The sequence below is a fragment of the Lissotriton helveticus genome, chromosome 1_1 (genome assembly GCF_964261635.1).
Source record: "Lissotriton helveticus chromosome 1_1, aLisHel1.1, whole genome shotgun sequence".
Taxonomy (NCBI): domain Eukaryota; kingdom Metazoa; phylum Chordata; class Amphibia; order Caudata; family Salamandridae; genus Lissotriton; species Lissotriton helveticus.
In genome coordinates this window covers 1,041,919,761-1,041,944,358 of record NC_136057.1, presented here as the reverse complement: position 1 = coordinate 1,041,944,358, position 24,598 = coordinate 1,041,919,761, and the positions used below count along the sequence as shown (strand labels likewise).

The window sequence follows — 24,598 nt, the reverse complement described above, 5'->3', positions numbered from 1 at the left end:
TGACGAGCTGAGCTCGTCATCAGCGTGGAAGGGGTTAAGGAACTGATGTCAGCATGTTGGGCAACACCATATATAAGGGCTTGTGTGATTCCTTTACTGACTGGAATCATGTAGCACCTTCTGGCGTTACTGGAGATCTGTTGCTACAAGAAAAATAATGTTTCTGTATCCACTCTGACCTGGGGTAGTCATAAGGGGAAGAATATGAGAAAATGTTATATCAACCAGAAATATTGTATCCAAAGATAAGTAATTTTTGTTATCACGTTGAATATAAAAACTGGAGGAGTCAAGGGCCTTATTTAGAGCTTGGTAGATAAGGTGGTCCACAAAAAAATAGTGGATTAAACCATTTACCAAAGTTGCAATTATAATGAAAATGGTAATAAATAAAAATTTCAAGCAAGCAAAACAATCAGAAGGTGGAACTTTAGCAGGAAGATTGGATTGAGAATTCCTGGACTCGGGAAATCACTACCTTGGATCTTTTTGTCATAAAGGCGTATCACAAAAAGCAAGATAACCTGCTTCCTGGAGTTTCTTCGAAGAGTATGGAGTATTTTTTTCATAGCAGCTGCTACGTACCCTGAACTCTTGACCCACCTAAAAGCACAACAGACCTTCCTAAGCATAAGGAGTTTCTTCTGACAGGTGAAGTCCTACCCCACCACTCACAAACTCAACTCAATCTGATCATCATCCGTAAAGCTCCTGGCAAAGGCAAATGTATCTGATGACATGAATGCCTGCACTTTAGTATCTCATTAAATGATGCTCTGTGCCCTTTAGTGTAAACATTTGAGCTTGATGACCTCTCTCGGGATGGTGATGCTACTTACAAGTCAGATAAACAAAGCAAAAGGTGAGTACCAACAACACAGCCTTCAATATTAATACAATTAGATGTTTATTCAATCAGACAAACAAGTTACAACCTGAGGAAAAAAATCTGCAATGAAGGGTGTCCAACTGCAGAGGCCCTTTTCAATGGGTCGCAGCAACGTGCCTTGTAGAACATATCCCTCTGCTCCAGAAGTCTAGTAGTTCCAATAAAATGGCGCCAGGGGAACCGGACACAGCAAGTGGTAAGTGCAGTTACCTGATGCCATCCCAGCTTGTAGGGGCACCAGCCAACGGAGAACAATGTAGTTCTCCAAAGGCCTGGAGTCAAGAAGGATTGGGCAGATGCCAGAGAAGTATCGGAGACTTATCGGGTTTTATTGACCCTTCACATACGTTTCCGTCATGTTGCATCGACTTCTTGCTTGTGGCATTGACCTCATGCAGCTCTTCATTTATTTATGTGACCTAAAAAAGTGTTTCAAGATGAAGCAAAAGTAAACTTGCATATTGGCAACAACCACAGAGAGGACTTAATCCGTGGGCCCTTTGGGAGGCTAGTTGGTTGTGGCTGGTAGTGGGCATTTTGTAATGCAGTGCTGAGGGGTAAGGGGGGGCACTTTCCCGCACACGCCATGTTACTTCGAGTCTGTTTCGTGTTCCCAGTGACCCTTAAGAGCCACAGTCAGTGGCAGGACATCAGACTTTGTTCCGGATACTGTCATGATGTCAGCTGTAGGGCCACCTCCTTCCAAGTCGGAGTAGGTAGGTTCTGATGGGGCCCAGTTGGTCTGTCCTTTGCCCCACCTGCCCACACACTGAAAACTCCCCTGTCTCTGCAGCTATGGTTTGCTCCTAATGCATGACTGCATCTCAGTTTTTCAGTTACAAGTGTTTCTGAGTTCACAGGATGGCCGCTGCCCTCTCTCTCCTCGGCCCCTATCCCCGTGTTGGTGTCTTCTGGGTGGCTGAGCCATCCTTTATCACCAGGACAGTATGCCCGGACAGTACTTGTCAATCAGAGACTGGTAGTAGGGTCGCAAGTTCTCCACATCTGGCATGTCTTCCGTCTTGGTATAGAGGTCAAATTTACTATAAATAGAATAAAAAGAGAGTTTATTTCGTGAACACAAAGTATTCCTTATCGCTGTCAATGACTACTGTCCCTGCCCGGGTCCCCTCACTAAGATGGCCTCACTCAGCAGCACGCTGGAGTCCCTGGAACTTTCTATGGAGCTCACCGCTCCCTGACTGTCAGGCCGCAGAACGCCTCTTCCTGGGGCTTTCGCAGTTCACTATGTATTTTTGGACATTTCTGCCCACCTCCCTGCCTGTTCTCATGATTGTTGGTCGTGTCTACGCACTCTTGTCTGCCCCATCAGCCGTAGAGATGTCTTTGTTCCCCCCATTTCTGCCTGTAGGGTCCTCGCTCTACTTCCCCACACCAGTGGTTGTCGTGCACACCCTAAAAACCCTCGTGCCCACCTAAGGCTGTCTTTGTGTGAAGACCCTGCTATGCCCAGCTGTCTGTCGAACACCCTGTACCCTTCAACTCTGCCTGAAGTGCACCCTTTGCAGACCTGCTCTGTGGAGTACTTATGTACTCACTTCATGACTGTGTCTCATGACTACTCCAACACTAGTTACACCGGCTTTACTCATCCCCAAGGCCAGGTGTGCAACACCCATAGGGCTTAAAGGGCTTCAGTCACCCCATTGTGTGTGCCAGCACACACACACAGTTTTTGAGATGTTGTGGTCTGGGGTCCGTCTTACTGCAGCCACACCCATGTACTTCACAGGTCTTTAAAAGACCATTTACTTGTTAACGAGGCTTTGATGTTTTTTCACCCCTTCTTAGAGCCCCTGCATCTCCACTCTGCCTATTGCTGGAAGAATTAGTCACCCCCGAAATTTCTTTTAGCCACCCCCTCCACAAAATTTGGCTCTAGTTACGCCTTTGCCCAGGGCTGACCGTGACCCCGATTTACTAACCCTGGGCGTAGTTCTTGTAGTTGCGCTACGCGTAGCTACGTGAAGTGCACTACGCGAGATACGCATAGCGCTACGTGAACTGCGTAGTGCGCTGTTCGCGATGATTGCACTGTGCCGGATGCTTGTCCGCACTGTGCATTCATTGAAAACGGCATCTCACACAGTGCGAGCTGTTGTTTTCTGCCGCTCGAGTAGATTTTTACTCGAGCGGCAGCTTTCTCAACGCGGACTGGTAGTTTCTCATCGCGTGCGGTCTCGAGCATGCGCGAACACTTGCAATGAGAAACCTGACCTCCCTGCGTTAAGAATCTCGCCGGGAGGTTTATTTTCCTCGTTCGCGATCGCCAACTTGATGTTGCTGATCACAAACGAGGAAAAAGTCTCGCCGGGATGTCATTTTGGTCGCTTGCGGTCGCCAACTTGACGTTGAGGACCGCGAGTGAGCAAAAAATGCCAACTACGTTACACTATGCGATTTTGCACTGTGATACGTGCAATTCACGTAGCGCGAAGTAGCACAAACTACGAAACTTCGCGAGCGTAGCGTAGTTGGACGCCCAGGGTTACTATTTACCCACTCCATGACTCTCGCGTTTTGTGGGCACTGCCTTCTGTATGTCCGGCAATTCCGTCTGCTTGTCATTGCCTCTGTGCAGAGCAGCGCCTTCCTAGCCTTACTGTTACATACTCTTGCCCCGCATGTACGCTCGCACGCACTTACTTAAACTCCCGCACCCAGGGCAGCATGCGGAGGTCCTTCTTGTTGCACAGGTGCATGTAGTCCCCGCCCGTGTGCCAGGGGTAGAACGAGTGGAAGCGGATCATGTAGAAACCCTGAAAGAAAGGCGGGAACCAACAGTTAGCATCTGGTGGGAAGGTTCGAGTCCTCTCAGTTGCCCTTCGTTCCTGAAGGAGATATTTATGTTGTTTACAGCCCTCTTCACCAGTGCTCTATTTGTCTACTGTTCACTCCATCCTGGAGGCCCTAAGCTCCAGGTTAAGCAGAGCTCTCCTGAGATGCTTCCTGTATCATGGGGAGAGACCAGTGCCTAATTTGTAAAAGATTAAGGACGGGAGCCCTGACCTCTGTTTAGAAGCACGCTGCTGTGCTATTGCATGTTGGCACAATGAATACCAAGGCTGCAAAGTTTGGATCAGGCACCATAGGCCTGTTTAATTCAGTCAGACACTCCTGCCTGCTTATCTTACTCTGTCCTGCTTTCTCTCTTGGTGACGGTTTTCCCTCAGTCTCTTCCTACTTCTTTCTCCTGTTTACCCTCTCTTTCTTTCAGGAAATGTCTGATGAAAACAAAATAAGTGATGATCCTCAAAAATGAGTGGCCCTCATCATCAACCACAGGCTCAACGTAAGCACCGGAGAGCCTTCCAGAGCGGCCATTCATTGGAGGGTCTAATGGCCTCAAGAGATGTCCCCTTTTGCTGGATTTCTTTTGTTTTAGGAAAAAGCACTCTCTAGCCCTGGAGGGCTACAAACCTCTTCCAAAGCCTAGGAGCAAGAAGCTAGAGCCCTCACGTGAGTCCATCGGGTGGTCGAGAGTAGGGTCTCTCTTGAGAGACCCTCAGTGGCAGGGTTAGGGCATGTCCCTCCACCCAGTCTTCTGACATCATCCCACAACAGAATGCTTCTGGCCTGCCTCATCTGGGCCTGACTCTCGAGCCCACTGGTGACCCCTTTCACTGGGGCAGTGGCATGTGCCCTAATATCCTGTTTTATACCCGTTGACCTTACCTCTTCGGGAAGGGAGCAGTTGTTGAATTTCAACACCTTGTACATGTACTCTGGAAGAGAAAGAGAAGGACGTCAGTGCATGCAGCTGGGAGTTGCTCAAGCCTGCTATCCCTACTTTATTAGGTATGGGTCCCAACCCCATCTCCTATCCCAAGCAGGTGTTTGAAGATGCTGTTAGTTAATGCATTGATGTCACAGCAGCGAGAAGCAGCTTATTGGTGCTAATGGTGGCTAAAAGTGTTGATGACAACTGCTTCTTAATGTCACTGCTTGCGGTAAACCAGCTAGGTAGAAGGGCGGGATTTAATACCTGGAGCAGCTGTGAGCTCTAGAGGTTTCTGAGCAACAAAGTAATAGTTGTGGCTGAGAAGGGAGGTACAGCTAGGGGTGTCTGTGCAGGAAGAGGGACAGGGAGTAGGAGTGAGGGAAAGTGGTTGCAAGGAGGGGACTGGCTGTAGAGACAGAGATGGAAGAGAATGAGTCAGTAGAGGAATGTAAAGACGGCAGAAGAGCAGCAAACAGTGGGAGGGGCCAGGCCAGAAGTTGGACCCGCCTTACCCGCACTGCTGCTGAGAGCGCCTTATGTACCAACTTAGGCTATAGAGAAGTGCCTGTCTAACCCGCTCTGCCAGAAAATCTTACGTGTGTAAGAACCCTGGGGCCAAAAAGCCCTGTGCGTTCTGAAATCCGTTGGTAGATTTTACCAGAGAGAGGTAATTTTGTTAGAGAAGAATTCTTGAGGGTTCATCTGACCCAAGAGAATGATCCCCGCGACGAAGTCTTACCCATGAAAGAGACAGAGCCCTGGAAGTTCCTTACCGTCATGGCCCCATGACATCAGCACGTTGTCCAGTCCGCAGTGAGGAGTGTACATCCCGTACTTTGTGCTAGGAAGAGAGATGATAGAGACCTTTAGAGAGTGCCCTCAGGTTCATCTTAGCCTCACAGTCTGAAGGAAATGAGAGTACATGGAGCCTCCCAGAGTCTCACAGACATACGTCTGTCTATACTCTAGGGCAGAGGTCTTCACACTTTTGTAGGTTGAGCCCCCCAGCTGAATTTTTTTAGATGTTGGGCCACCCCACCACCTGACAGAAATTTCTGGACTCGATCGCCATGCGCACATTCTGGGCATATTCAGCGAATAACATTCAATACAATAAGTTTTGTATGGTTGTTGCATGAAGCAAACATTTCTCTACAAATAGTAATAGACTCCCTCTCATCAATTACATTAAAAAGAAATTAAACAAAACTGTATTTACAAGAATTTGTTTAGGAATTATTCCAGTCCATCAGGGAAAAAAACAGAACTGTCTCTATCAAGGGGCCCCTGGAAGGCTGGATTGTAATGCATTAGATGTCTCCTTTTGTAATTTAGGACGAAAACCTTAATGGGGCACGACATGCCCATACTTGTGTACAGGGGTGAGTGAGGAGACCATATGAATTTGGGTGCACATGTTAGTGCAGAGTGGGACGAATGAATGTATGGTTAGTGGTGGGCTTATTCGAGTGAGGTTGCAGATTGAACAGTGAGGGGGACAGGTGAGCGAAGTGTCACAAGTGCAGGTTGAGTAGTGTGCTCGTGTGACTGCAGGGTGAGGTACAGGGTGAACTGCGCAAGTGCATTGTGAGTGCAGAGTGATCACTGTGAGTGGAGGGTAAGTGAGTGAACGGTGTGAAAACATGGTGATCAGTGTGAGTGCAAGGTGAGAAGGTGAGTGGGTGAATAGTGTGAGTGCATGGTGATCAGTGTGAGCGCATTGTGATCACTGTGAGTGCAGAGTGATCACTGTGAGTGGAGGGTAAGTGGGTGAATGGTGTGAGTGCATCGGGGTCAGTGTGAGTGCTGGGTGAGAGTAAAAGTGAAGGGCGAGAATGAGGAGTGAGTGGTCTGAATGCAGGGTGCATTCCCAGACACTTAAAGTAACTCAGCATGTTATTGACGGCAGCGTAGGGTTTCAAATGTCTTAAACTATTGTTATTATGGCAGTAACCAGGGATCAGGGTGGAGCAAATAAATAATGTGCTGATCCCTCAACAAACTTCCAGTCTTATGATTAGGGGGGCCAGCTCATTATTTTGATGTCACAGATGGTATAAAAATAATCAGTCACCTAAAGATGTATTTTCAGCACTTATCTGTGCATACTTTGAACAGCAAACATAAATAGAAAGAACTTTTGTTTTCTAGAGCTGCATGAATGATCCATGACTGATAATAAAAGGGAACAAATATAGAAAAGTCACATTACAAATGAATCAACAAAAAGAAGGGGGGACCGGGAGCTCGTTAACATTACAAATGAATACATTCTTCTTATTTATAACCATATTTAGCAACTTGCAAGCTGTTTAAACAACACATGGCTGACTGGTATTTTGTGTGCCTGTCTGTGTAATTAAAAAAAAAACTTTCAGGGACGTTTTAAGGATTTTGGGGCCTGTGGGCCAAATGTATTTTTGGGGCCCCTGTTCGGACCAGCTTTGATTTTATGATCCAGTCTCCGCTCTTTCATGCCTTCTTTGGTCAAATACTAAATGTGTGTACATTGAATATTCAGGGATAGTGATGTATGTTTTCACTATGTAACACAACAGCAGTTCACTAATATTACTGCAAATAATCTGTCACACCCTTCTATTTCTCATATGTGAGGTAATGTATTGATCCAAAATAAACTTTTTATATGGATGTCGCATGACGCATAAACACATTTTGTCTGCAAAATGTCTGTAATAGACTTTTACACATTAAAAATGAATGATTGAAAAACGCTATTTACAACATTGTGTTTAAAAAGGATTCAAGGTCATGAGGGCAAGACTGTAGAATAGAGCTGGCTCTTTCAAACACCCCACCCCCCTCTCACCCCCTTTGAAAGGCTGGGGCCCATGCCTTAAACTTCTCTGGAAACTTTGTCTCCATTCTGCGAAGAGCTAACTCTTTCAGGAGGGGTTTAATTCATAGAGCTGAAATGCTTCAGCTGCAGTGGTAGGCAAGTTGTCTCCTCTGCTAAAACTGAAAGTGTGTCTGTTTGTTTTCTTTCGGTTTTAGCAGAGAAGACTCCTTGCCTCCCACTGCAGCTCGAGCATGTCACCTACAAACTAACCCCCTCCTGGGAGACTTAACAACACAAAAGATGCCATCGATCTCCCCTCCCTCCCCCTTTCAAATACCGGAGTCCTCCTAGAAGACAGGGAACGCAGGGAACAAAGGTCAGCGTGGAGTGCGCGCCCCCCCGGGAAGGTGTTGCGCCCCCCAGGGGGGCGCGCCCCACAGATTGAAGAACACTGCTCTAGGGTAATAGAGACACCCAGACACAGCTCGTACTGTTCCATCACAACTTTTTGTATCGGTCGCATGGTGAGTCGGTTTACAGACTGACGAAACTCTCTTGTTAACCACCGTGGACATCGATTCACCAAAATGCCTCGGGTAGCGGAAGTGGCATCATATACACTTTGACCATAATATGACCTTTGACCCTGCATAGTCCCAAGAAGTGATGTCACATAACCATAATCTCATAATCTCGATTACATCACAATGATTACCATTGCTGGAGTTACATAATTGCATGATTGATATATATTATTCTAGGAGGGAACAAGGGGTGGGTGTTTTGCTTCCCCGAGAAAATTCTGAAAAAAATAAAATGGGCTTTATTAGTGCATTTTAATGCACAATTTTCATATAAGTTTGCTAAAAAGCTATAGGCTCTAAAAAAAACACTCACTAAATATTCAAGTTGTTTCATGGTTTGCCAAGCTATTGAAATCTGACAGTCCCCATGAGCTCGCCCAATTATGTTTTTAAAATGTCCCATGGGTGCTCCCTTATGTCAAAAATTACCTCCATTGCTAGGATCAGCATTTTGCCATGGTAGCCCCTTTTGCCCATACATTACATACAATAAGCCAGTGCCAGAATTCTCCCAATACTGCTTCTCTTGTACTATGGAGGTTCCTCATGTCTGGGTGCTCCGTGCCAAAATTTACCTATATAGTGCCAGAAGTAGCATTTTGTGGAGGGTATCCCATATGCAAGTATTGCCTTCAGTCTTCCAGTGCTAACTTTTTGTTAAGGGTGCTTCTATAAGCCAAGAAGCATGCCAGGTTCAAGAGCGGATCTGCAAGCATAACAACACGTGCTCACTTACCTTCACTTATTCACTCTCATTCTATCATTAGGTGGTGACCCCTAAATGACTTCCATGGTTATTACCACCCCTTTTTTACCCACTGGAGATGGATACAGATACTCTCCCAAAGGTATGCAACCGCCAGAATATATCATCAAAATATAGGGATTAGTGCATTGTGAGGGAGAGGCTCATGAATGCCAAGCGTGATATTTGGAGGAGATGTGCGGGGACTGTCAGCCACAGCCCCACACTTTTCAGGGCCCCGTGCAAGTGCTGCTGAGCGAAATGCACTGGTCGAAGTAGGCGTAATCTTTTGGGAAAGACGGTACCAATCTTTTTTTAATTTAACATGAACGGTTTCCATACTTCTTGTTGCCTCGCCCAAAATTCGCTGACGCATCCCTATTGCGCTCATCATAGCAGTCCTGTCAAGTATCACGCACCTGGTGTGACACTCACGCATTTCAGTGTGGTGATCCGCATCACCGCACTGAAATGAAATGTCACGCATTTTTAGAAACACATGCTGACTTCTGTGCAGGCTCTTCTGCTCCCCCGGCGCTGCTCTGCAGACTCACTTGCCAGCAGAGCTGACTCAGATAGTAAACAGTTAAATCTGTCTCTCTGGCTCCGAGAGTCAGTGATGTGCTACAATGTTACAATCTCTGCTACTGCCCTGGATAATTACCAGTCCTGGCGCCGCGGTTTCGCGGCGCGGCTGTCAATCACTACACTGACTCACTCTGTCGAAAACTCGCAGGGCCTACTGGCCCCTCACAGTTCAGCAGAGGTTGCTACTGGCTGTGCTTTGGCGCCGTGGGGGGGGGGGTTATAATGATCGGAGATGACCTCATCACGTCGTCCTGCATAGGAAGTGAGGTCCCTGGTCGTTAGAGCTACAGGGGACTCGAGAGAGACAGTCAGTGACTAATCTGATTGCCTGCTGCCTCATCCTGCACATACTTTTAGAGGCCGGGCGGGGAGGAGACCGTAACAGCAGCAGCATCGATTCACCTGCAGCAGTCAGTCTCAGCAATGGGCCTGGCCCTGCGCATCAGGCAGATCGTGATCCTCCTCCAGATGATTGCGGGAGAGTCTGGAGATCCCCGTCAGTGTTCGAGATAGAAGTAAGTAATAAATAACCATGCAGCCACTTCTTCAAAATGTGCTTTAAAATGTATTAATAGTGCTAGCACCCCGCCACTGCTGATTGTCCAATTACTTTCGGCGCCAGCGACGTTAATTCAGCACAGCTCAGTCACGCGGTCAATGTCTGCCAGTGTCTGTAGTAGCTGTGACAGCCGATAACTTCTGAACACAAATGTGCTGTGCAGGGGCCTCTCTGTTCATATGGGCAGTGTGCGGGCTCTGCATTCACATTACGATGCGCTTTGCAAGTTATTTCATAACTTGTTGCAGAGGCCTGCTTGGCATTTTTTTAGCAGTGACACTAGCGAATTTAAAATCCAAAACCCTTCCACTTGCTGATCCTACCTGCAAACTGATAGTTTCTTTCTACGATTCCACGCTTCCCAAAGGGTGAGATGGAGGATTACAATTTCAAATCTAACGCTACACTGTCATACTGAAGATTAGCAAACAGTAATGTCATGTTATAATATCTGATTACGATAGCGCTTATGGTGCCTTTATGGCTAACTCATTGTACTGAAAGTCAATTAAATATTAATGAAATCGGTGTAGCGCAGCTTTATAGGTGTGTTATTTTGGACAGCTCTGCTTCTGATTCTCCACAACGGTGTTTTTGACAGTCTAAACGATTACATTTGGGCTGTTTCTTTAGCGCATTATGGCATCTTGAGGTCACCTGTAAGTGCTGGAGAGTTCCGGAGCTAGTTTTTATGTAACACCCATGCTGCCATCCGTACGTGAGGGTGCACGTGCCCTGCTCTCCACATCCGGCATAAGCAGTATATTGCTTGTAAGACCTGAGCGCTTCTGCTTTTATAAATGACAAAAACCTTAATTCTGAAGAGCAGTGTGAAAATGCAAAAGGGAGAAATAGTCCCTTAGGGAAAAAAGCACACTTTGACTAGTTACAGTTCACATTTAATGGTTGTAAAAATTAATTCTTAATTATCATGATTGATCATATGTGTGCAATTTCTATCTCCATGGAGTTTTAAAAGATAAGCCTGTCGTTAGCCTGAAATATGAAATGGCTCCTCTCGGATCCCCTTCCTGTAACCATCATCCTAGAATGGGGCAGGAGATTAGTGACTTTGCATTTCAGGGGTTTCGCAGCAGCTTGAAAGTCTTTTTAAAGCTTATTATTGTTGTAGAGGGCATATTTTCTAGTATTTAGCTTTTTCCATGGTTTTAAGTGCTTGGTTTTATTCATGGGGAAAATCTCTCTGAGAACTGCAGTCACACCATGCGGTCTGTCTCCGGTTAGTGCCTTTCCATTTGTGGTGCTTTGATGCAGTTTTAAGATCTTCTAAGAGTTTCTTGTTGCTCAGATGGGTATAATTTCTGATATTTATCTGTTTCCCTCGTCGTCATTGCTTGATGTTGTTCGCGAGAAAGTATCACTCATAGTCATTGAAATGTCACTCATAATTACACTGACATTATGAAAATGTCACACATAACAATCTGAAACCTTGGCAGCTATGTCATAGTTCCCTCACTTTTGCGCTTCAACGTCTGATTTATGTACCATGAGAACAGGTTTGCCTGCTTTAGCGATAAATGTGAATTGAGGCAGGCAACGGCAGTTACCACAAGATGGCGCCATATGCTAGATCAACCTCCAAATGTACATTTGGCTCTATATTGATACAGACTATTTATCTTAATATCCTTGGCGAAGCCTGGTAACCCCTTCCATACAACGTACGTGGTTTTGACTGTTCTCTAGGGGGAGTCCGCTTATCTCATTCTGCGAGACGTAGGGGACCCTGCCTGCCCCTCCACTCACCTGTATTCGGAGTGTTTGTTGTCCGGGTTCTTCTCGAACGTGCAGTCTCGGAAGACGATTGAATCTTGAAACTTGCAGCCCACAGGAAACGTGTCCCCCACAACACACCACTGTGGACGGAGAAAGCGTATCAGCAGACAATAACTAGAAATACACCTCAGAGTGCAACACATTCTATTAACTCGTTTATTTTTGATTAAACATGGGCCTGGACTAATCTTGTTTGGGTAAAAATCATAGCGCACAGAATAAGGCGAAGGAAGTGAATGTAAGGGCTGTTCTATCGCGTCAGAAATAGTCGCAAGGATACTTTTCTGGCTAAAAATAGTTTAAAATGCCGAATCTGCCATTTCATATAATAACGCATACTTTCAGGTAATTATTTTAGTGATTTTGAGCAATTTCTCTCACCTATTAACTACTCCGCATTGGAGAGCAGTTTGAGTGAACAGTTTTAGTAGTGTTTCAGCATCCTGCCAGTAGGTGGCTCTGCACGCTTCTATAGCGTGAATGACCCTACACTAGGCAACAGTTAATGTTTTTTATGCTTTGGAATATTATCTCGAATATATTCGTGTTCTTTCGTCGAAATAATATAGAGGAAGGCTTTTTTAAAAAATAAAAATGCCAAAAACATTTAGTCTCAAGAGAAAAGTATTGATTGTTTCATATTAAAATAAAATATGTTTAATTCCATAATACATTGAAAAATGAGAGATTGAGGATGATAATTTATTAGGCTGTCCAGTGATCCCGGAAATACTTCTAATTCCCCTGAAATAAGGAAAAGCCTCATTATCTATTTATGTTAATGTATACGCGACCGCATTATTTCCGTTAAACTACCAGCCCATTTGTAAATGCTATTTACTGCATCAAAGGGGTGCCTGCGATCTGTGACGCACTTCAGAAATGCTTTTAAGGGTGATCTCAGATCAGAGTGACGTAGCTGCTGGAAGTAGTGGTGCGCGAGGTGCCGCAGCATCGTCAAAATAATCATGCTGGAGTTCAGAAGGTGAATGAGTGATAAAGATGTCTTTTATTTTTGTTTTTGGCTTGGCTTTATCAGGCTATGTTTGCTGGCAAATATCTGCTAATTCTTTTAAAATGGAGACTGGTGTTTATTTTTCTATTTTAAAACTGCTAAGTGTGAGGATTTTGTAAAGTGAACTATGTGGTGCTCTTGAAGGGATACTAGGAGTGTAAAAGAAAAGGCTTTAATGTAATTATTTTTTCTAACAAACAACATTTATATGCCTGGAAATTAACTTAACACACATTTCAACATATATCAGCAGTTAGGGAAGCACACATGAAAAGACATTTTTTTGTAATTCTGAAGTGTGATGGAAACAGATCAAAGCAAATGAAGACATTCTACTTGGTGAGGAGGAGATGATGAATATTTTCTGAAACCCCAATTCACACACATTGTTTGTGCCCTGTACAGTTTTCTCAGTGAAACTGCACCTCTCTGCAAAATTAGGGCCCATTTTAGTGGGAAATGTGCTGTCTGTAAATGACAGTGCACCATTATACCATGGTTTAGTAATATATGTGACACAGTGGCTACATACACATCCATACTACTCTCATGCTGAATGGACGTGGCTCATTAACTATAGTTATTCTTTACGTGACGCTTGGGTTTTTCACAGTCTCCATGACATCAGTGATGTACCATTGATCGCAGAACCCTTCCCTCTAAATATTATTCCAGCTCCACTGTAGAGTGTGTCAGGGACAGAGCTGTTCACCGCTCACTGACGTACTTCGCTGCAGAGTGTAGGTACATAGAGATGTAGAGACAGGTAGAAAGAATAGTAAAGAAACGGGTGAGGTGAAGTAAGTAGTGATCAATCACGATTGTGCACCACCTTCATGTCCATTAACTGTCATTGAGGATACTCTGCACTAGTTCCATGTCCCTGGACCGGCAGTTCATGTGTGGTAAGAGGTAGCGTGGGATTTTGCAATCTCTTTAGTATGAGAGTAACATGCATTGTTATGTTCTATCGTGCCATCAACATGTGCACAGCACAGTTCTTCCATTGCTCTGTGTTTTCGGACTCTATTCTGGAATGAGATGCTAGTCAGACGGTTTACGTATTTTGCTTGGCCGGCAGGGACTGTGTTACATTTTTGCCATGGACAAGATGAAAGGACTATTTTGTCTCCTTCCCCTGTTTTGATTTTCTTTTAAATTAGTTAACCCATGATTTACCTGTGGCTCATTGTAAAGAGCAAGAATCTTCCCAACATCGTGTAGCAAACCAACTAGTTGGAACCAATCTGTGGGAGAAAAAAGGCGCTAATGAAACATGACAGATAATACGCAAGACATTAAATATACAATCTAACAAAAACTTTCAGTGAAGGACCTGAATTCGGACTTCTGATAGCATTTTTTGGGTACCAGCTACTGATACTCTCTAGTCAGCATGGTAGCAGAGTCCTGCCTTTGCCCAGGTGCCTCTTTCAGATGCCCACTCTTTTATGATATACATGGTTTAAGGTGCCCAGTAATGCTGCAAGAATAGGTATAATGTAGTAAGGGTGTGTCCCTGGAAGTCCTGTAGTTTTGTATAGCAATATACAGGGATCAAAAAGTCTTACAACTAGAGTGTTTAAAAAAATATTCTAATCGTTTTACATATTAGTAAAATGTTGACTATAGGACCATTTGTTCTTCAAATATGTTAGTTTCCAGCCAAAAGTGGCTATGGTTATCTTTACACACACGTTGGTTCTATAGCAAAATCGGGGAAAGCAATGTGTGCAGTTTCTTTTGGTACAATAATAATTTTTCATCTGCTGAAACACAGAGAGGTGTTTTTGCTACTGGTGTTACCTAAATCTCACACATAGAGATAGTATTAAGCTAATTGTACTATATAGTTGAACATAATCAACTGTGTTTTTTCAAAGAAAGATACAATGTTATTAGTTTGTCATTATTCTTGTATTGAAGCTGTTTGTGTGATTAATGTGTTTCAGCCACATCTGTAACTCAACAGGTCTTCATCAGGATGTATATTCTGTGCATGCTTCAATACAAAACAAAAATAGATGATTTATTTTAAAAAAGAAACCTTTAACAAGTAATCATTTCATAGCTTTGAGCTTATTCTTATATTTTGGCACACTGTTTAATAGTTCACACGCTGCACAAATTGCTTCATAAGTTTCTATGATACTTCAGTATACGGTGTTAGTAACACTGCCTCAATATTACAATTCAATTTTGTTTACATACAAGCTCACTTGTTCTTTGCAACGCTATTTGAGAAATATAAAGCTCCATTTAGCCTATTTATGTAAATTACAAGCACCAATATTGGGGGCACAACAAAAATCATAAAAAAAATAGAAAAGTCAAATTAAAATGGTCCTTACTTATCATAGAGGATGCTTACACTTCAAATGATCTTGGTTTTATTCTATCATGTCAACGCTAAAATTCAACAGCTTTCACAATTTTTTGAGCTGTGGCTTCTAAATTACATTGTAGAAAGAGTCAAACCCTGATGGCCTCATAGACAGGGACATTTAGTAAACTGCGACCGACAAAACAGATATTATCTCTCTTAAAAAAGCAAATATGTGATGAATTTCAACCTCATATTAGAAATAGTTTAATTTGTACCTCTATACATAACAATGCCATCTTTAATACATTATTACCAAGCAAGGACTCTAATGAATCTGCTGCTCCCTTCAATGTTGTTTTGAAACTGTTTCCTTTAATGGAAGCATTTTCCCTGCTACTCTGATGTCTGGTAGGCATGGTGGTAGAACACTGACTTTGTCCATGTGCATCCTCCTGTTACCCTCTGCTGTGAGATGTACCTGGTGGTAGAGCACTGCCTTTGTCCAGGTGCATCCTCCTGCTACCCTCTGCTGTGAGATGTACCTGGTGATAGAACACTACCGTTGTCCATGTGCATCACCTGTTACCACCTGCTGCGAGTTGTACCTGGTGATAGTCTCCTAACTTTGTCCATGTGCATCCTGCTAACCTCTGCTGTGAGTTGTACCTGGTGATAGTCTCCTAACTTTGTCCATGTGAATCCTTCTGTTACCCTATGCTGTGAGATACACATAGTGGTAGATCAATGCCTTTGTCCAGGTGCAATTACCTGTTACCCTCTGCCGTGGGATGCACAGGCAATAGAATTCTACCTTTGCCCATGTGTACCCTCTGTTGTGAGATGCCCATGGTGACTGAGCCTTACCTTTGTCTGGGTGCATCTTCCGGATGCCTTCTGCCGTCTGATAGGCATGGTAAGAGTTTGGGAAATCCACATCTGGGTCAGACTCATCTACCAAGTCGTCCAGCAGATTCAGTGCCTCCATGATGGACATTTGTTTGTGTTTGAAGGAACACCACTTCGCATTCTGCAAAGAAAGGGCACGGACTGAGTTAGAGGCAACATCCACAGAAACAGAAGTGTGTTTAAGTCAGGATAAATAATTGATGAGAAAGATGGAAGTCAAGAACTGGGCAACCTTACATGGCTGTTATTGTGGGTCCAGCAATGGGAGGGGACTTGTTTCTCAAAGATACAATGATCAGTGGTTATCTATGTAGCAAATATAAGTTCTACTTTGACACTGAAGAAGGTATAAGGGAGATGATCCTTATTTTAAAGAAACATCGTCCATGACTGGTATATTATCTAAGCAGAGAAAGCTCCAATAAGCTAAAAAAAAAGACCAGGATTGTGGGAGACCAAAGACCTAAATAGGAGAACATGCCTACAAACAAATACAAGGAGCTTGCGTGCCCAGAGCTCCTTGAAAGACATTGGCCACACGCCCAACAGCAAGTCTTGTTCACTTTTCTTCTTCCTTGCCCCACTCCTTCTGACAAGTCTAAAACTACTTTTACCTTTTCAAAAAATAAGACCACTGGCAGGCCTGATGCTAGTACTAAGATACTGCTCTTCAGGCAAGGGATTTTATGGGTGATTTATATGTTGGCAGTACGTATACGCCATCTCATTCATTCCTCCAACATGAAGGGCTGCCCGCCCAATTTAAATGCAGGCGGACCTTCAGTTTGGCCATGGAGGAGACTACTATCTGTCCACTGTGGCCAAACTTATCTGACAGCCCTGGGGAGTAAGGATCATCAGAGAAATGGCTACTTGTTTGCCTGTCCAATTTAGATGGGCAGACGTCGTTATTTTTGACTGTTTCTTACAGCCAAGTAGAGGCTGGCCATGCCTACCCAGAGCCAGACTGGCCGTAGCGGGCACCGGGCAATCCCCCAGTGCGCCACATGGGTGGGGGCCGGTTTTGAGAACCTGGGGGCGGTTTTTGTTACAGGGCCGTTTTTGCAGCATAGTTGCAAAATCAGCCCTGTAAGAAAATCGGCCGAAAACCGGCCCAGGCAAAGAGCTCGGTGGCACCACCAACCACTGGACTGTTCCCATGAGGCACAGTGTCAGAGCTGATTTGCATATAGCCAGTGTCTAACCCAGGGTGGTGTGGAGTGCAAAAAAACGATGGATTTAGGCCCAGATCCTTGTACTGGGGTGAATGTATGACATTGTTCTACATTCTGTCCATCAACTGTGTTTTTTGCAATTTCACCCCGAGTGGGCTGGGGATGCTCAGACGTGAGTCCCAGGCTCTCCACACCACTGGAGTCAAGCTATCCAGGCTGATGAAGGCTGATAGCCAGAAACCGGTCCTTGGATGCTTGATTCCGGTCTGGGAAAGACATGGCTTGGTAGTTCGGACTGGACTGTTCCCATGAGGCACAGGGTTAGAGCTGATTTGCATATAGCCAGTGTCTAACCCAGGGTGGTGTGGAGTGCAAAAAAACGATGGATTCAGGCCCAGATCCTTGTACTGGGGTGAATGTATGACATTGTTCTACATTCTGTCCATCAACTGTGTTTTTTGAGAAGTTGTTCCTGGCACTGTTTTTTTTTTTTTTAAATGAACGCCTGCTTAGCAGCAATTTATAAGTTAGATGGGCAGACTCTTCACCATGGGGACGTAGTCATTTCCTCCACCGCTATGGGGGAATGGCAGGCCAGGAAAAAAATCCACCGCTTTGTCTCCTGTCTTGGGTAGTGGAGCTCAGTCAGTCGGTGAGTGAGAACATCCTTGACCCCACCACCTTCATATCAATAGCAGACAGTAGAGGAATGCAGTGATTTTGTCATAGAGAACACAACAGCTTTAGCCCTGATCTGCATGTTAAAACCTCATTCAGACAGTGCCCTAATGTAATGGCCTGTTATATCTGAAAGTGTGCAATAGTGGGGAATGACAGCAAAATATCTGACAAACATGGCACATTCCTAATTTGCCCCAGGCTTTCAGGCAGTTTAGAGGCATGGACCATTGGGGCAATCTTTCTTTCAACTTGTAGGCCAGTGCGCCTTGACTAGTGAACTGTGCCAAGGCACCCATTTTGCGTGCCAGCAGTGGAGACGTCTCCTCCAACCCATACACATAATTGCTCCAGAGGGAAAACAGGAAGGAGCAGACACCTCCTGGGAACTGGGTGGTCACATGGAAGAGGGCTAAGTCACGTGGTGTGCCTTGTTAGGGCTCTTGGGTTTGTCCTTGGAAGATCCCACCCAGAGGGACACAGTTTGAAGACCACTGTTGCAACAATCATACAGATTACACACCCGAGTGATAGAGCCATACCTTCTGCTTGACGAACTCCACTGTCTGGTATGTGTGCATCAGGGTGTATGTGTTCAACACACGTTCCTGGAGAGGCCCATTCTGAAACGGGAAAGAAAGAAGATAATAGGTGAGGGGTATCAGCGACAGCGAAGCATACTTTAAGAAACACTTCTGGAGTCATTTACACACATTTCTGCAGCCCGCACACTCTGGTTTTAAACGTATCCATAGTCTCCCTCGTAACTGCAGCAAGTGTACAAATCTCGCAACCTCTAATAGGACACTAATTACTGATCGCACACTTACTTGGCTCCAATGAGATCACATCCCCATGAGAGCAGACAAGAGATCCGCATTCCCAAATTAGGCATGGATAATCCCGACAACTAGATTCCACTCTCAACTATTCCATGTTCTTCTGAGACCTGACCCATTGCCAATAACTGTCCCTAATCTCTCACGACACCACACCGCACCTGTCAAGACTCATCCCTGCCTGTGGGTTCTGAGGTCACTTTGTGTGCCAGATCATTGCTCCTAAAGAAGGAGGTGCTCAAAACATTTGGAGCTAACCTCCTGGGATGTGTTGGTAAAGTGATCATGCAAGCTCCTTGCCACCTCATCTTGGTGTGGGTAGATCACAGGTGTCAATCTTGAGCTTAACCTGCCCAACAGCTCTCCAAAGTAGCACTTACACTGAGTAAGAGCAGTAACACGGGCTCATCAGGTTAGTGTCCCAACTATAAGGCATGCATTGTGCGAAGTGAAGGGTCACAACTTAATGCAACACCCGTGGAGGCAGCTGCCCACTGAAGTGGAGCTCTCAAAAGAACGAACAGCAGCAGTATCATTTATGATTTGCTGGTCCTACTCTTGCATGCTCTATGCAGCCAACTTTAATTCACAGATTGTTTACATACTGAGTCTCTTTTACATTTTGCATTCATTAGATCTTTACTGGCATGTGTTTAGTGCTGACCATGTGCAAGTCTTGCCACCCTCATACTCTTGTATTTTATTTTATTTTTATTGCATTCAATGATGTCAAGTTGTTACAACCTTTCCAAAAACCTAAAGTCCCAGGCGATCCCACCTTACAAAGGCCTCGATTTTTGTTCAGTAATCCCTGATGCTGCGACATGTTCCGTTGTCAAAATACAACCTCTGCCAGCGTCTCCAATAACACCTTATTCCACTGTATCCAGTCACATTAGACTCACAGCCTGTCGCTTAGATACTGTCAGTATATTCAAATACCTCCAGACTCCTTCAATATTTCAAACTCAAGTCTTCCATTTTGATTCTTTTCATTCCTTTTAGACTCATCACCTTCTAATGCAGCTTTTCTTAATTCTTCCAAATGCAGCATCTATAGTGGCAATCTCAGCTAATCCTTTCAAAGCCAACCCCTTCAAAGCAATCCCTGTCCTTCCAGACCAGAGTCATCAATGGCATGTTTCCCATTTCATTCATGCCCAGATCCCTCAAAGGCAGCCCCCCCCAACCCATCCAAATGCATTGCCTAAAATGAGGACTTTAGGCAACTTTTCAAAGCCACCCTCTCTACATCCTTCTGAACCAAAGGCCCGAAAGACAGCTTCTCCTCGTCATTCCCAAAGTGGAGACCTATCATGGTAGACTCTCTCTATTCTTTCATATCCAGCTCTCACAATGACAGTCCTTCAAATTTCTTCCAACTTCAACAGTTAGCACTTAAAAACGGAACACATTCAATAGTAATTTCTTCTTGTGTATCGCATCATAATACCGGTGGAACATGGCACTCACTCGCATCAGCAGCTTGAAATGATTCCATACAGCTGCTTGCCGTTCTCCACTTTCAATGACAGCAGCTCCCATCCTTTCAAATTCACCTTGTTCAAATGCAGTCTCTCCATATTCTTCCAAACTAACACCATCAATGGTAACCCCTTCCCAATTATTCCAAAATGGACCTCATTATTGATATACTTTCCCTAAGAGTAATTACAAACCCAAAGCCTTCAATAGCAGATTCTCACTAAACGTCCAAACCCTAGGCCCTTACAGGACGTCTCTTCCATCATTCTAAAGCCACCATTGCCTATGGCAGGCGCAGTCAACTTCTTGACATTCAGCGTCTTCAATGGCCGGCTCTCCCAGTTATTTCAACAGCAGCCCTTAATTCTTTCAAACTCATTGTCATTAATGGCTGCCTTTTCTAAACATATCAACCACTTTAGTGGCAGGCTCTACCACTACTTTAAAAGTCATGGCCTTTAAAGGGGCCATTTACTGAATGACGTCACAATAGCATAAAAAACCCCACCTAGACATCATTACATAGGGACATTCTGGAACCCTTATTGTTTGGTAATGATGGTGATATAATATAGAGTAAGAGATCAAGATTCATATTTTTCAATCATGTTTTTTTTTATTGACGGCCTATAACAATTTTTCCTCACTTGATATATTTAAGGATGAAACCCTCTCAAATAAAATTGCACCAAATCCTGTTAATGACACTTTTTACCTACTATTCAAACGTCGCACCTACATTGGCGCCCCCTCAGTGATATAATAATGAATACCTTCAATAATGCCTCGTTCAATGACAGTAGATCCATCATACTTCAATCTCTATTCCTTTAATACCCACCTGCTATTGTTACACATTTCTGTGTACTCCGCTTTTTTAGTCCCACGGACCTTGGATATTTCCCGTCTCCTCCAATTATCCCTAATTTATTTTGTCTGAATTATTTAACAAAAATTTCATCCCACTCCCCAAATGGCTCCAAATCTCACATTTACTGCAATTCTACAAATCATTTCGATCACACCCCCGTGACTGTCTGGGCCTCAATATTCCGAGCCTTTAAATGTTCTGGAAGGTCACTAGCTTGACACTAGCTCAGCCCTCACCCTAGCCATGCTACTTCTGGCTTGCCATATTTCATGTGTCTCCATTCTGTACATTCTCTGTATCATCTCTCAAAATACACCGCATTGCCCCCTCTCACTTCTTACCTCTTGTGCTCTCAGAGCACTGACCCCCCTCTAATGTGTACTGTACACCCAAAGACTTCCAAGCCCACTTCTATCAATTACTGCCATCTCTGGTCTTCCATCGCCCTGCGGTCCTGAACCTTTCACCAGTTGTGCCCTCAATGGAGTGAAATCTCTTACTGTGTAATTCCTGTACTTTTCTTTGTCTGTGACATCATCTGGATCAATGTCCGGCCGATAGACCAGAGAAGGATCGGGCCCCTGGAAATGCGGAGACAAACCAGTCATTAGAAACAAGGCGAATTCTTGGGAGTACCTGAAAGGAGATGGGCAAGTGGAAGACAGGGTGGGAAGAGTGCATTACTTTCTACAGAAAGAGTACATAGATGCAAACCCTCAACCTGCACTCTAATGGGACCTAGCTTCAATGGTGGCTTCATTTGTTCACCAGACCTTCATCCTTTGCAGTCTATATATTTGTATGTATTGGATTTCATTTCAAGACCAGAGCCTAAAATACCACTCAACTGCAGCACCTTTAAAGAACGTTCAACTTAAACAATCTAGACTTAGAAGTTCACAGTCCATAAATAATCCTTGCATAGAGCACTCTTCCTCTTTTAAATGCTGCTCTGATACAGATAAATAGAAAATGGTACATAATCATAGGCAGTAAAATAAACCATGAGTATAATATTGTGGAATAAAACTAATCACATGTCAGTCAATAGCATTCCGTGTGCCCTTTTTGGATGACGCGTGTCATTCTGGACCTGTACTACAGAAGCAATGCACTGGTGCAGGAGAAAGAGAGCACCCCCATTTGCTCCTATTAGCTGCTTACTTTTGAGGAATGTCATTGAGCAAATAGCGTTTGCACCAGGGTAGACATGGCACAAACTGATTCCACAATATTTTTGCTTTATTTACAAAATAAGAGGTATGGCTGAAATATAATGACAAAACAAGAATAAGATAAAGTTTAGCATGTCTTCTACTTTTCTAAATGTTTCAGGGCAAATCAACGTGTGTATAGTTTGAGTATACAAATTCCAAAGACAGTGGTAAGTGATTTAGATGCATTTTTAGCAGAGCAAAATCTCCATAGCATAAATAAAATGATTTATAAGCAAAAGTGTTATATATGTTTAACAATTTCTAACAATAAATTGTTTTCATTTTTTCCTAGTGCAAAAACCTTTTTGTATTGGACTGGGGCAAGATAAGCTTGATTCACTCACTATTACACGAGTAGCAAACAGTGTAAAATGTTTTGCCCTTTTGGAATTTATGAGCTAGGTGCTGAAATAAGCACTCAGCCCACCAAACACATGTAAATGAGATGATGACAAGTTCCAGGGGCGCGTTTATATTTAAGGATTTCTAGGGACTGCACAGTACAATGCTTGTCATTCGACTAAACACTGCTTTACAGAGTTTGGAAGCTTTCGAGCCAGGTTGTGCCTCTGAGGAGCTAATACTGCTTGGAAAGAATCAGAGGTGGGTGAGTCACTGAGGGACCGAGCCAAGCTGGAACTCAAAGTCCTCTTGTGCCCTGGAATCAAACACGAGCCAAGCCTATGTGTGCTTCTCTGCTGCACCAGTGCCAGATTAAACCCTGTGGAGGCCCGATGCAGTCAAAATATCGGGGCCTCCGTCACACATTATCTGCTAATACTTTTTTTATTCTACCAAACAACAATTTAAATGAACCAATTTTATTACACTTAACTAAACATGAACAACTATTAATGTTAATAAATAAAAATTAATTGGAAACAATTTAAGAAAGCTTGAATGTAATTTTCTTTCAAGATCAAATCAATATTATTTTGGTCTATTGTTGCGGGCCCTAAGAGGAGTGGGGCCCATAGTCCGGTGCCTATTTGGTAATCCGGAACTGTACCGCACACTCTCTCACCTAACTGAGCCATGCCCAGCCCAGATACTACAGCGGTTTGCTCCAAGTTTTTGCCCCACACGGTAAAGTGGAAGATCAATTAAGAAATAGATTTAAAAGCTATAGACCCTCTACAACCAGGTGTATCCTGTAGGCCACAACCAGGTGTATTTCTCCTACATACTCTGTGTGGCCAATGTCAACATCTCATTGGTTGATCATACATAAGGAGCATGGCTGGAATCACTCAAGAGGCCACATGTATCCAGGTCTCGGGAGAGCCGTGCCATGGCGATGCCAGACCCAGAGGATGCCTCATTCAAACACATTGTTATCGGTGGACGTATAGTGCACCAGCGTATATGAGCCCAGGCAGATTTCTAATATTATTGAGTGGCGGGGCAGAGCATTCTACATTCTTTGACAGCGTGCTGCCTGTGCTAGTCGCACCCTTCAGCCTTATACTACAAATTTCAGATCAAAAGGTAAAACAACAATGCCATGGGCCGTCAACTCAGTAGCTGCCAAAGAAGATAATGAATAGGGGTCTACTTACCATAATAATCTTCATGCTGCTGCTTTCTTGGTGTTGGAGGAGACAAGGTGTGTGAGGATATAGGGAATGCAAGGAGGGGACCACCTGTATGCAGTGAGTGTGAAGCATCCTCTTAATATAGTCGAGAGATTGTGCAAGGCATCAGTTTCTTAGGACATGGCCGTAGAGTTGACCTCAACCTGATGAATCCGGCTTTCGTGGAACTGGATGACGCATTAACCATTACGTATGAGGCACCGCCACAGCCACTGCCATCCAGGGCGAGGGACAATATAACAACTTCAGGACTTTCTGATGCTGGATGATCTATTAACCATTACGATCGAGCCTGGGTCTATAGGGATGGTGCCAGACCCAGAATGGCAACAGCACAGTGGTCCAGAGGTCCAAAGTCCACCACAACATGTGTCTGCCACCTCCGGGTTACTCTGTAACCCGAGATCAAGAGGTCAAGCTCAGCATGTGACAGAATGCACAAGGTCTTGGCTAGAAAGATATCTGGGCTTTACTACGAATAACGACTGGAGCGGAAATGGGAGCTACATCTGAGGAATGTGGGTGCTTCTACATGGCTGAACAGTTCCAGTTGGCATCACCAAGCTCTGATGTGGAGCACTGACTAGCTCTCTGTTAGGAGTCCCAATAGCACTCCACAAACAGCACACTAATTATCAGCTCTTGCATAAAGAGCAGAACCACCTATACATGAAGAGCAATGCCAGCAACTGCATTATTAGTACAGTCAATATCTGCCAAAGAGCACCACCAGCCTCTACATAGAGTACTACTTATTTCTTCATAAAGAGAACAGCAGATTGAT

The 24,598-nt window shown here is 44.2% G+C and overlaps 1 protein-coding gene across 1 annotated transcript; it reads right to left on the bottom strand.

Moving 5' to 3' along the window:
* Nucleotides 1–883: 883 nt before the first annotated feature.
* On the bottom strand, nt 884–23,924 carry LOC144820285 (inositol oxygenase-like). Its single transcript, XM_078677871.1, has 10 exons — nt 23,779–23,924; nt 21,503–21,583; nt 18,350–18,430; nt 15,913–16,075; nt 13,902–13,969; nt 11,678–11,787; nt 5,405–5,472; nt 4,586–4,635; nt 3,557–3,669; nt 884–1,932 (listed from the first exon to the last, which is right to left on the bottom strand). Exons 1-10 carry the CDS (start codon nt 23,884–23,886, stop codon nt 1,824–1,826), a joined length of 951 nt encoding a protein of 316 aa, XP_078533997.1. The 5' UTR covers nt 23,887–23,924; the 3' UTR covers nt 884–1,823.
* Between the last annotated feature and the right edge of the window lie 674 nt (nt 23,925–24,598).

Coding starts and splice junctions, on each gene's coding strand:
- LOC144820285 (XM_078677871.1), bottom strand. CDS start 23,886: ATGCTTCACACTCACTGCATACAGGTGGTCCCCTCCTTGCATTCCCTA. Junction 3,670..4,585: donor ACTGCTCCCTTCCCGAAGAG/GTAAGGTCAACG, acceptor CCTTTCTTTCAG/GGTTTCTACATGATCCGCTT. Junction 1,933..3,556: donor CCCTGGGTGCGGGAGTTTAA/GTAAGTGCGTGC, acceptor TTCTATTTATAG/TAAATTTGACCTCTATACCA.